The sequence below is a fragment of the Cyclopterus lumpus genome, chromosome 14 (assembly GCF_009769545.1).
Source record: "Cyclopterus lumpus isolate fCycLum1 chromosome 14, fCycLum1.pri, whole genome shotgun sequence".
Lineage (NCBI taxonomy): Eukaryota > Metazoa > Chordata > Actinopteri > Perciformes > Cyclopteridae > Cyclopterus > Cyclopterus lumpus.
Window position 1 is genome coordinate 18839444 of NC_046979.1, and position 11547 is coordinate 18850990.

The 11547-nt window shown below is 45.6% G+C and overlaps 1 protein-coding gene across 1 annotated transcript in view; it reads right to left on the reverse strand.

Annotated features, from left to right (window-relative positions):
• Positions 1-9166: 9166 nt before the first annotated feature.
• The window catches only part of LOC117742268 (excitatory amino acid transporter 3-like), a 3419-nt gene continuing 1038 nt past the window's right edge, over positions 9167-11547 (reverse strand). The window contains exons 5-11 of the mRNA XM_034549377.1: positions 11333-11514; positions 10873-10980; positions 10578-10700; positions 10224-10418; positions 9889-10023; positions 9680-9796; positions 9167-9502 (exon numbers count right to left, since the gene is read on the reverse strand). Of these exons, the coding sequence (XP_034405268.1) occupies positions 9460-9502; positions 9680-9796; positions 9889-10023; positions 10224-10418; positions 10578-10700; positions 10873-10980; positions 11333-11514 (903 nt within the window). The 3' untranslated portion in view covers positions 9167-9459. The remainder of the gene's footprint in view (positions 9503-9679; positions 9797-9888; positions 10024-10223; positions 10419-10577; positions 10701-10872; positions 10981-11332; positions 11515-11547) is intronic.

An 11547-nucleotide genomic window follows, 5' to 3' on the forward strand; every position in this document is an offset into this window, starting at 1 on the left:
CACATTGGGACCCTTTGAAGTCTCCTCGGGGTCAACTGGCCATTGTTTTAAGCGCGATGGATAAGCCGACTGCAGGCTGGACGGCACACACCTGCCATGTGTACTTGTTCTCTCTTTTGTACTTCTTTGAAACAGCAGTATATACACACACTATTATACACACACACCAGCAAAGCAAACGAGGCGCTGAGCTGTGAGTGCTGTGTGTGTTCATTTTCTATTTATTTTTGAGGGGCGGGACAGTTACCCAAAAAGAACAAGCTCCACAATCTAGGAACGCTGAAGAACAACACGGTCCATCCTCTCCCTCTACGTACTTGAACCGTCCTTTCATCCAGAGCAAGTACTCGCTTTTACTTCTGGGGATTTTCCATATCATAGCAACAAACTTGTTTTATGTCATCACTGCGACTGGGCTGAAGGACATTAGTTGAAGGTTACATGCACAATATTTGCTTAACAAATGACGGCGAGCAGGAAGGGACACCGCATGCAAACTATAAGCTGGCATGATAGAAGCCGGGGCTCACACACTTTCAGCTTTGGTGCCTTCTGGCTGTTTACCTAAGAAAATACCTAGAAATACGTGTTCTGTAGTTCCATTTATCTTCAACCAGCACTTGATATTGGAGAGGAGAAGAGTTTCATTACATGATTGGTCCTCAGATGAAGCCCAGCTATTGATGTGAGGTTGTCATATTCTTGACTCGAGGCCACCTACGTAATCAGGCATAAATGCTCCATATTTAGCGCTGGCTGAAAACAGGCCCGGAGCCCATTGGATGTGATAATGATAAAGTAAGTCAAGCGGCGATGGATCACTTGAAAGACGTGTTAAAAGGAAGTTCCGCCTGTAAAAGATGCGTCGAGAGGAAGTTCCCCGTCTGCACTACTTATCCCTGGACTCCACCACAGCATGTGTGATGGAAACATTTGTCCGATTTATGTGCGGCCTCTCACGCAGGTGGCTGAGACAGCCGACTCTTACATTCAGTGACGAACCAGCTGCTTCTGACAGATAGCCACAAAGCTGTTTGCTGCAGTGTGAGTACATTTTCTCTCTCTCTCTCTCTCTCTCTCTCTCTCTCTCTCTCTCTCTCTCTCTCTCTCTCTCTCTCTCTCTCTCTCTCTCTCTCTCTCTCTCTCTCTCTCTCTCTCTCTCTCTCTCTCTCTCTCTCTCTCTCTCTCTCTCTCTCTCTCTCTCTCTCTCTCTCTCTCTCTCTCTCTCTCTCTCTCTCTCTCTCTCTCTCTCTCTCTCTCTCTCTCTCTCTCTCTCTCTCTCTCTGCACGCTCAGCAGCAAAAGGTGACAATTTGGAAAAAGGGAAATCCCAAAGAAACCATCATTCAGCGTTCGTTAATGATTTGTTTTCCAGAGTCATTCCTGCTGACATTGAAATTTCCAACAAATTTCAGCTATTAAAGGAACGATAATTTGAAACCTTTTCCTTTGGTCATCTGTAAACAAAAAGGAACCCTTTTCCTGCAAAAACCAAATTGTGTTATTTTTGACACCTACATACACTTACACTTACACTTACACACACACACACACTTACACACATACACTCTGCTGCTCCGAGATCAAGTAATAATAAGTCATTAACTATTAACCAGCTCCTATTCATTATATGCTGAGGCGTCTTTGTCTGTCAAGGTCATTTGGTGGGAAAGGACACCAAGCCAGGAGGGCTCTGTACAAACGAGGGAATTAAAATATCATCTTTCCCGGCCGTGACTCCACTCAACCGTCCACATTCAGGCCCGGCGAGTTCTAGTCCAGTGAACCCTCAGGAAGACGACGCCGGGCAGCAGGGCTACGAGCTAATGATGGAGGTACAAGTGGACCGCTGCGGCACATTGCTGTGCATCAAAGTGTGACCTGAATCCGGGGCGAGGGGATGTGGAACAAGTGAGTTGCGGCACGCTGTGACATTTTGTCAGCGTTCATATTATTATACATATTCCAGCTTGCATCTGTTTACACCTGCACACACGTGTCTGACCTTCCCATTTAAACCGAGAACACCCAAGCTAAGATTAGTGGGCGCCGGCAGTGAGTGGTATACTTAATCCGGCTGCATGTGAGCACGTGGTTGATCTTTTCTTTGAAACGCAGGATAGGTCGACGATGACGACGTGCACGGATTATTAATTGTGATTATATTGAGAGATGCACAGTGTGCACTATAACTACAGTGTTTCATGTGTGTGGGGCTTTAAATCCCAGCGGCGTAACAGCTACGACCTTGCAGAACGTCCTCTCTGTTCCTTATTAGCCGCCACCTCTCCCGGTCTCTCAGCCGCATCGATCATCTTAATAAACCCCAGTGTGTGTGTGTGTGTGTGTGTGTGTGGGGGGGGGGGGGGGGGGGGGGGGGGGCGGGGGTAAGTGGGGTAGGGGGGTAAGAGGAGGGGCTCAGTGGAACCAGCTCTATCCCTGCAGGAGGAGACCTCATGTATATACAGACACAGCAGAGGAAGCATTCAGACCCCTTACTTTAGTAAGTAGTAAGAGAAAGTCCTGCATTCTAAATCCTATAGTAAAAGTACTGATCTTTTATAGGAATATATGAGCTGATGCATTAATATGGAAGTAGTTTAACTGATTTGAACTACTTTATTATGTGTTAAGCTGTTTAACCATGAGCATGAAGACATTTATGTCTGTAGTTGAGTCCTAAAAAGTTGATTTGCACTGAAATCAGGTTGAAATTATCCTAAAACACTGGCTTTGCAGCACTAGAAGAAGACGCAAATAGAGCTTTAAGGACTAGACAAAAATAAAAAAAAGTATTTGCAAAATGTGCAAAGTAACAACTTTCTCTCTTTCAAAGAGAAGCAGATATAAATGTCCACACAATGTGTTTGAAGGACATTTCCAAGATGTCAACCTGATTCAGCAGTGAAAACAGATAAAAAGATAAAGATAGAAGCTAAAGCCTACAGATAAGTGTAAAAGCTAACCGCCGGATCACCTGGAAATGAAAAGTATACCTTTAGTTTGCACAGCATAGAAGTTAATGATGTGCTAATGTACTCTGCTAATGCTCGTTCCACTAGTAGAAACATATCGTTTCATAAACGCGTATCCCCGAGTGTTATTATTACACAACGTTCCACCATGACGAGCTCCAAATCCACGAAACCAACCTGAAAATGAAGGAAATCTGAAATGATTGAATGCTAGGTTCTGATTGGCCAGCCTGCGCTCGAGGGGCGGCACTTAGCGAAGGGTCAATTCTAAGATGAACGTCGTGCAGTAAAAAGTACAATATTGTGCCTCTGAATTGTAGTTGAAACGATGTATAAAGTAGCCTATATAATGTTACGGATTTGATCAGTTATGTATGTATTTAACAGAAGAGCTGGTGAAAGAGGACAAAGCACAGACGAGGGATGAAAAGAGGGGAGGGAGAGAGAGAGAGAGAGAGAGAGAGAAAGAGAGAACAGACTCTGGCTTGATGAAGAAGAGCAAGGTGAGGCAGAGACAGGCCCAGGCGGGGTAGGTTGGTAGGTTGGTAGGTAGGTTGATAGGTTGGTAGGTTGATAGGTTGGTAGGTTGGTAGGTTGGTAGGTAGGTTGATAGGTTGGTAGGTTGGTAGGTTGGTAGGTTGGTAGGTTGGTAGGTTGGCCTGTCGTGGGCAGCCGGCTCAGCGGCCCAGAGACACACAACAGGGACTCGCGGTGGGTTTGTGGTTGTCAGCACCCGACACCCTCCGAAAGCAGCGGGCCTCCCGTGACCCCGGCGAGCGGCGAGGATTCTCCTCACTCCACCTCTCGCTATGCACGTCACAAGCCATGAAAAGGTTTTGAGTTTTGTTTTTTTTCACCGCAGAGGAGGAAGAAAAACACACAAACTCAACTCTGACTGACGTTTGTTTGGAAAACAAAAAGGCGAAGCCGGCGGCGGCCCAATTGAGGTTTAAGAGTCGCCGATGTCGTCTGGAGCCGTGTTTATGCTGCAGCTGGAGAAAGCGTCAACACGCCGCAGCAGTGGAGTGGACGACATAACATTTGCCTGTTCAATTTGAATAAATAAACAAAACAACACTGAACTTTCTCGAGCTTAAAGGAATAGTCGTCGAGAAATAGGTGAATTAGCTCACTACGTTAGGCTGCTGATTCTTTGGGATTTTATTATTATAATGTTTGGACAGAGTCGGCTAGCAAATAGGCCCTTTCTCCCAAAATGTCAAACTTTAAGACAAGCGTCGTCCCTCTCTCCACTGGTGACAAGTGAACATGCGATCCAAACTTAGTTTCAAGTGCTTTAGAGAGGCAGAATGAATACGATGCCCGTGGGACATAAACAGATAACAAACGAACAGCGGCAGTACACATTTTAGGAAATCAACTCACAGCTTGTGTGAGTGTGTGTGTGAGTGTGTGTGTGTGTGTGTGTGTGTGTGTGTGGACAACCTTCCACACACACCAGCTGCTCTGCAGAAGCAATCAAATTCCTCCTCCGGAGACCAAATTCCAAAAGGATTGGAGGACATTTGTGCAACTCTTGCACAAATGTCCTCCAATCCTCCAATTCAAATAATAAAAACTGTTTTTCAATTAATTAATATTTGTTTTGCCCAATATCACAAATCACACATTTGCTTCAGAGGGCTTAACAATCTGCACCGCGTGTGACACCCTCTCATGTCCGTGGACCCGCGTATCGGACAAGGAAGAAGCAATATGAGAGACGGTTGGTGAACTCATATCGCTCCAGGTCTGCAGCAAAAGTCACATTGAGAAAAAGAATTACGCTACAGGTGCTTTTCTACTCTGAGTTTTAAAAAAAAAAGTCAACTCTAGTACAGAGGTGCTCATCATCTTCTGTGCACTATTTGCTTGTTTGGAGGACATATGAAGCATACGCACATCTTTCACACTAGATCTTCAAACTGAGTGGCTCACAAGCTAATTTTGCTGTTAGTGACCAGTATCTGTAAACACGCAGGCTTCCATCTGACACAGGCTCGGGCCGGGCAGTCCATCTCCTCTCCCTCACATTAGAGCCTTTCACCCTTTTAGTCCAACACAGCCCTAGTCTCAGCGATCCAGATCAACCCACAGGCTGTCATGTTGGAACCCCCCAGCTGTCCATTAAAGTCCACCTTCTCCCGGGTGCCCACATGTGGCCGTTCCAATAACAGCCCGCCTCCAACCCAGATATGAGACGGGCGAGAAAATGAGATAAAGAACAGCCATCTTCTCTCCCAGTGCAATCACACAATGGCGTGTGCGGAGCGGCTAAATATGGGTGGAGGCCTTTCGGTGAGTCTTATTCCCACTGCATTGTTTAAACTACCCAATTATGCCGAGCCTCGCGGGAGGTGACCCACACTGGCCCCCTCGTCCCGGGAGGGTGAGAGAATGTAGGTCTCATTATGACAAGGTGGAGGTGGGGTTTCCTCCGGCGTGGCTGCAGGTTCCATTGACAGGGTTGTGGGCTCAGATGGGGGTCACAAGAGGCGGCATGACAACCAAAGGGGGGAGAAATGAGCACTAATAAATCCCAATCAAGAGAGCGTGAGTGTGTTTACTCTTGTACCAACGGAAATATAGAAGAGGAAAGTCTCTTTAACAATAGACCTTCTATAAATAGAGTTCCTGGCAAGGTTGAGGAAGTGTCAATCATAGCTTTTAAGGATGCTGCACATGGAATGAATTAAGACACTTTATTTTCCTTGAAAGCAGTTATTTTTAGCTTGAGATGTGTCGAATCTACACAATTACTCTGAATTCTTTTCACATTACTTGCTAAATGTTTTATTCATATGCAAAAATGCCACTTTATTGCAATAGGGTTGTATTTAATTTCGATAGTATGTATTCTTTATCATTATTATATGCCTCTTTTTCTTTTTCCTGTTGGGATAGACTTTTAGTGCAACGTTGTACCGAATTATTTTGTTGTTATTTATATTATGGATGTTCTTCTATCTATCAACTTAATGAGCCACCATTAAATCTAACACAGGAAGGTGGCAGTGAATACACACACACACACACACACACATATATATATATATATATATATATATATATATATATATATATATATATATATATATATATTTAATATATAGGAAGGAGGGGGATCCACAGTAGGAGAGAGAGGGGAGGAAAGAGGGGGATCCACAGTAGGATAGAGGGGAGGAAAGAGGGGGATCCACAGTAGGAGAAAGAGGGGAGGAAAGAGGGGGATCCACAGTAGGACAGAGGGGAGGAAAGAGGGGGATCCACAGTAGGAGAAAGAGGGGAGGAAAGAGGGGGATCCACAGCAGGAGAGAGAGCGGAGGAAAGAGGGGGATCCACAGCAGGAGAGAGAGCGGAGGAAAGAGGGGGATCCACAGTAGGAGAGAGAGGGGAAGAAAGAGGGGGATCCACAGTAGGAGAGAGAGCGGAGGAAAGAGGGGGATCCACAGCAGGAGAGAGAGGGGAAGAAAGAGGGGGATCCACAGTAGGAGAGAGAGGGGAGGAAAGAGGGGGATCCACAGTAGGAGAGAGAGCGGAGGAAAGAGGGGGATCCACAGCAGGAGAGAGAGGGGAAGAAAGAGGGGGATCCACAGTAGGAGAGAGAGGGGAGGAAAGAGGGGGATCCACAGTAGGAGAAAGAGGGGAGGAAAGAGGGGGATCCACAGTAGGAGAAAGAGGGGAGGAAAGAGGGGGATCCACAGTAGGACAGAGGGGAGGAAAGAGGGGGATCAACAGTAGGAGAGAGAGGGGAGGAAAGAGGGGGATCCACAGTAGGAGAAAGAGGGGAGGAAAGAGGGGGATCCACAGTAGGAGAAAGAGGGGAGGAAAGAGGGGGATCCACAGTAGGACAGAGGGGAGGAAAGAGGGGGATCCACAGTAGGAGAAAGAGGGGAGGAAAGAGGGGGATCCGAAGTAGGAGAAAGAGGGGAGGAAAGAGGGGGATCCGAAGTAGGAGAGAGGGGAGGCAGCACATGATTCACTTGGGTAACTTGTCTCTCAGACGACCTTAATAATTACAGTCATCCTATCGAAGCTTCATTTATCTGAATTATCCAACAGGAAATAAATAATGTGACACAAAGGTGAGTGGGCGGCATTCAAATATGGAGATACGGGTAAGAGGGAGCTGTGTTAATGCTGAACAACATGAACATTGTGATTCATCCGTTGCTCATGATTGTGTGTGATTCATCAGTGTAAATCATGGAATGATGTCGTGCTCATGAAATAAGCTCGGTGGCCAATCAGCGCTCATACCGCAACCACAAAGTAACCGCAAACTGACCAATCGACATGTTCAAGCTCAGGGAGACTCACGATGATTGACGGCCAGGCGACATTTACGAGAGTTCAACTGCGAGGTCACAGACGTCACGGACACTTAGGGTGAACGACGAACGGCCGACTGATTCTTCGTTAAGCCGATGATTACTGATATTTAATTCATGTCAAGTCGTTAACTAAGTTAAACTAACCAGTCTGTTGCTGAACGTTCAGGTCCAGCTTTTCTGACAAGACCTGAGGATGAGTTCCCACATCCAGAGTTATTTGACCTTCTGCACCCAGAGACTGATGGAGGTTCAACAGCTAAAAGTGGACTTCTCAGCTCCCATCGGTTTGGAAGATTCTCCAGCTGGAAAGCAACAGCCAGGCTCATCCGAAAAGCCAGAGCCTTCTCCGGAACTTTACTTCCATGTAACCAGAACAAGGATGAAATAACTCCTTTAAGCAATACTCATAATTATGAAGTGTACAACAAAACCTCTTCAAAGAGGAAATAAAAAGCATCTCGAATGAGAGGGATCATAAATCTCAATGTACACTCGTTTACTTGGACTCCATTATTGATGACAGTGGTTTGCTAAGAGTCGGAGGCCGAACCATCATTGGCTGTGGATAACAGGAAGTAAGGGATTGGTGTCAAGTGTGATACATAAATGTGTCACCTGCAAAAGAGGAAAAAAGAACAAAAAATGTCTGACTTACCTGTGGATGAACTTGGATCCCCAATTTGGTCAGAGATGGAGGTAGATACAAAGGATGGGACCCAAATTCTTCTCCTCACCTACAAAGCCTTGATTGGTGATGCACCATCATATCTTAAGGAGCTTGTAGTACCATATTGCCCCACTAGAGAGCGCTCACTAAATGCGGGGCTACTTGTGGTTCCTAGAGTCCTAAAACGTAGGATGGGAGCAAGAGCCTTCAGTTATCAAGCTCCTCTTTTATGGAACCAGCTTCCACTTTCAGTCCGGGAGGCAGACACAGTCACCTCATTCAAGAATAGACTTAAGACTTTCCTGTTTGATAGTGCTTATAGTTAGGGCTGACTCAGGTTTGCCCTGGTCCAGCCCCTTGATATGCTGCTATAAGCTTATTGGCTGCTGGGGGCCGTTTTAGGATACACTGAGCACCTATCTCCTCTTCTCTCTCTCCTTATGGATGAATTTACATCTCTCCATTATTAACTCTGCTTCCTCCCCGGAGTCGTTGTGACTTCACGTCTCATAGGGTCCATTGGACCTGGAGGTGTCTGATGCCTGGTGAGCCAGCTTCCTGCCATGGACCTGCTGATGAGACCCCCTTCTCTACCACCTTGTGTTTACTGGATTGTGGAGGTCCATTCATACATTGGCATATTCATGTAATGTGTTTATGTAACTGTGTAATGCTGTTCATCTGTACACATGACATCTATTGCTTCTGTCCATCCGGGGAGAGGGATTCTCCTCTGTTGCTCTCCTGAAGGTTTCTTCCCTTTTTTCCCTGTAAAAGGTTGTTTTTGGGGAGTTTTTCCTGATCCGATGTGAGGTCCTGGGACAGGGATGTCGTATGTGTACAGTAATTTGTGATATTGGGCTATACAAAATAAACTGAATTGAATTGAATCTTCATGTGGGACCAAGATGACCTGAAGGCCCTGATGAATTAAAGAATCAGAGACCGGATAAAGGTCATGCTGAACCTGAGGAGTTTCAGGACATCACTGTCCCCACCTTTCCCACAGAAAGAACACCGAATGCCTCCTCAGAAGCATCAGCGTCTGTGGCCCAATCAACCAGCTCAATGTCATCCCTGTCTGTGGTTCCTCCATCATCAGTGACACTGTGTGTGAGTGTGTGTGTGTGTGTGTGTGTGTTCCCTGGGATTACTTACTATTAAGAATTATATAAAAATCAAGAGAGGATTTAAAGTATTGTTAAACATATTTAATTCCACAACCACCTGTATTATCCATACATTTTACATCAATGCAAATAAAATCAAATTCAGATCAATTATATCAATTCCAAAATATTACTATATTATATTAAAAAGGCAACTACAATAATTAACCAATACATTACATTACTACATTACAACAACACTACTACACTACTTTACATCACATTTTTGGGGGGCTCTGGAGACCCTGTTCTGGTTCCTTGTTCACATTCTGGTGTGTTGAAACTCATCAGACTTCGGGTCTGAAATGGACCTGCTTATCCTGGCGTGTCGTGTCCCTCAGCGTCATTACTAGGCGTCCTAGTTTGACAAAACACAACACAGCCGTCAATGGTGTGACAAACTGTAAAAGGTCCATATGTTGGACGGTCTCCAGCTGCTGCCGTCACATGTCCAACGGGCCTGGTTTACTTTGGTCTTGAAACCGTTCTCTTATCTACTTTTATTCTGAAGCCTGAAGAAATGTTAAAACGTCACCTGGGGCTTTCCTGCCCTCCTTCCACGACTTTGTCCAGTTCCTTCTGGGACAGGTGCTGGACAATCGCCACGCCGATGCAGTCCGACAACACATTAACCATCGTGTTGCAGCGGTCTCTGAAAGACGGAAACCACAGTGCGCTATGAAAGCAGAAAACGCACCCGCGCGACGCCGTTTGACTCACTTCGGTGCACGTTGTTGAACTCACAGCAGCCATTCCACGGCGAAGAAGACGGAGGCGTCCTTCGAGGGTAAGCCGGCCGCCGCCAAAACAAAGAGGGTGGTCACGGCTCCTGTCGCCGGGATCCCTGCTGCTCCGAGGCTGGAGATCGCCGATAACACGCTGCAGAGCAAACGCACCGAGTGCTCGTTGAATGACTCCACAGAAGACACAGTAATACAAAACGCTACTTTTTAAATCTTAAAAATGCCATATTTAAGACCTGACCATATTCCTGACCAACGCTACGACGTATGATTTGTTATTATTATTATTGTTTTAATTCTAGGACAGAAGAGAGAGAGACAATAACTGCGACTTACGCAATTTCAATTAGCTGGATGAAGTTCAGATCGATGTCGTTGAGCTGGGCGAGGAAAACTACGGCGATCACCTCATAGAGGGCCGACCCGTCCATGTTGACGGTGGTCAGGATGGGCAACATGAAGCGGGCGATTCGCCGGTCGATCTGGCTTTCGTCCACACAGCATCGAAGAGTGACCGGCAGCGAGGCCGAGCTTTTGAGACACGGTGCATGCTTTCTCGTGAGCAATCACACACGTGAAATACCTTTCATGTTAATTGGGTTACAATATTTGTTTTTAAAGCGTCTGGTGGGATGAACACACAGAGCGAGCTTCAGACAACTAGAAGCACAATCTCAAATATCCTCGTACCTGGAGGAGATGATGATTGCAGTGAATAAGGCAGGGGAAACGCCCTTAATGAGATGCCATGGGTTACATCTCAAAATCACAAAATACAGCGCCGGTAGAGCTATGAATCCATGGATTAGGAGTCTGAAACACACAGTTCAATACACAACGACGACATGAAGTTAGCAGAAGGCTTCAAGGCCCATTTGGTGTTTTTTAGTCCTACGATGAAAACAATGGATTGTGTGTGTTTGGCAAACCAAACGAACAAACACGTTATTGGTGTTTTGGTGCCCGTGAGGAAAGGAGAGCGTACCCGATAATAACCACTAATATGAACTCTGTCAGTTTGTTCACAGTTTCCCAGTCGTAAACCTCAAAAATATTGCCGGCAATTATGGACAGCACTCCAAATGGCAAGTAGCTGGAGAAAAAACAGGGACAAAAAAGCAGGGGGAACTTCAATGTTTTGTGCAACATTTGGGACAGTAGTGTGATTACTATTACAATATTACTCCAAAAGAAATATTGTACGAAATGCAACAATTATCTGAAACACTAACTCATTATTTGTATTCGATTTTTATTTAACGTTAACTAAGGGTAGAAGGGGGAAATATACTTTATGTTCTAATAGAAAACCCTGCCAGAAGAAGAAAATATCCTGTTTTTAAAGTAAAAAAGGAGCATAAACACTACGCTGCGGGATCTTTACTCAAGTTCTGTAAATAGGTGGAATATTGCAACATGGTATGGATTGTGCCGTTTCACTTCACCACATGATCAAGTCGACTAGGAATTTCGTGACCCGGTTAATGCTGACGATGAAGTCCACGATGATCTGGGCTCTTTCTCCCATCCTCTTCAGGATCAGTCCAAAGACAAAGGCACACACAATCATGCCCAGCGTGTTGGCTCCATTGACATAGTGACCCACCAGTTTCACAACAGTGACATTCTGAAACAAGGGGGGGGGGTCAAGTCAGAGGTC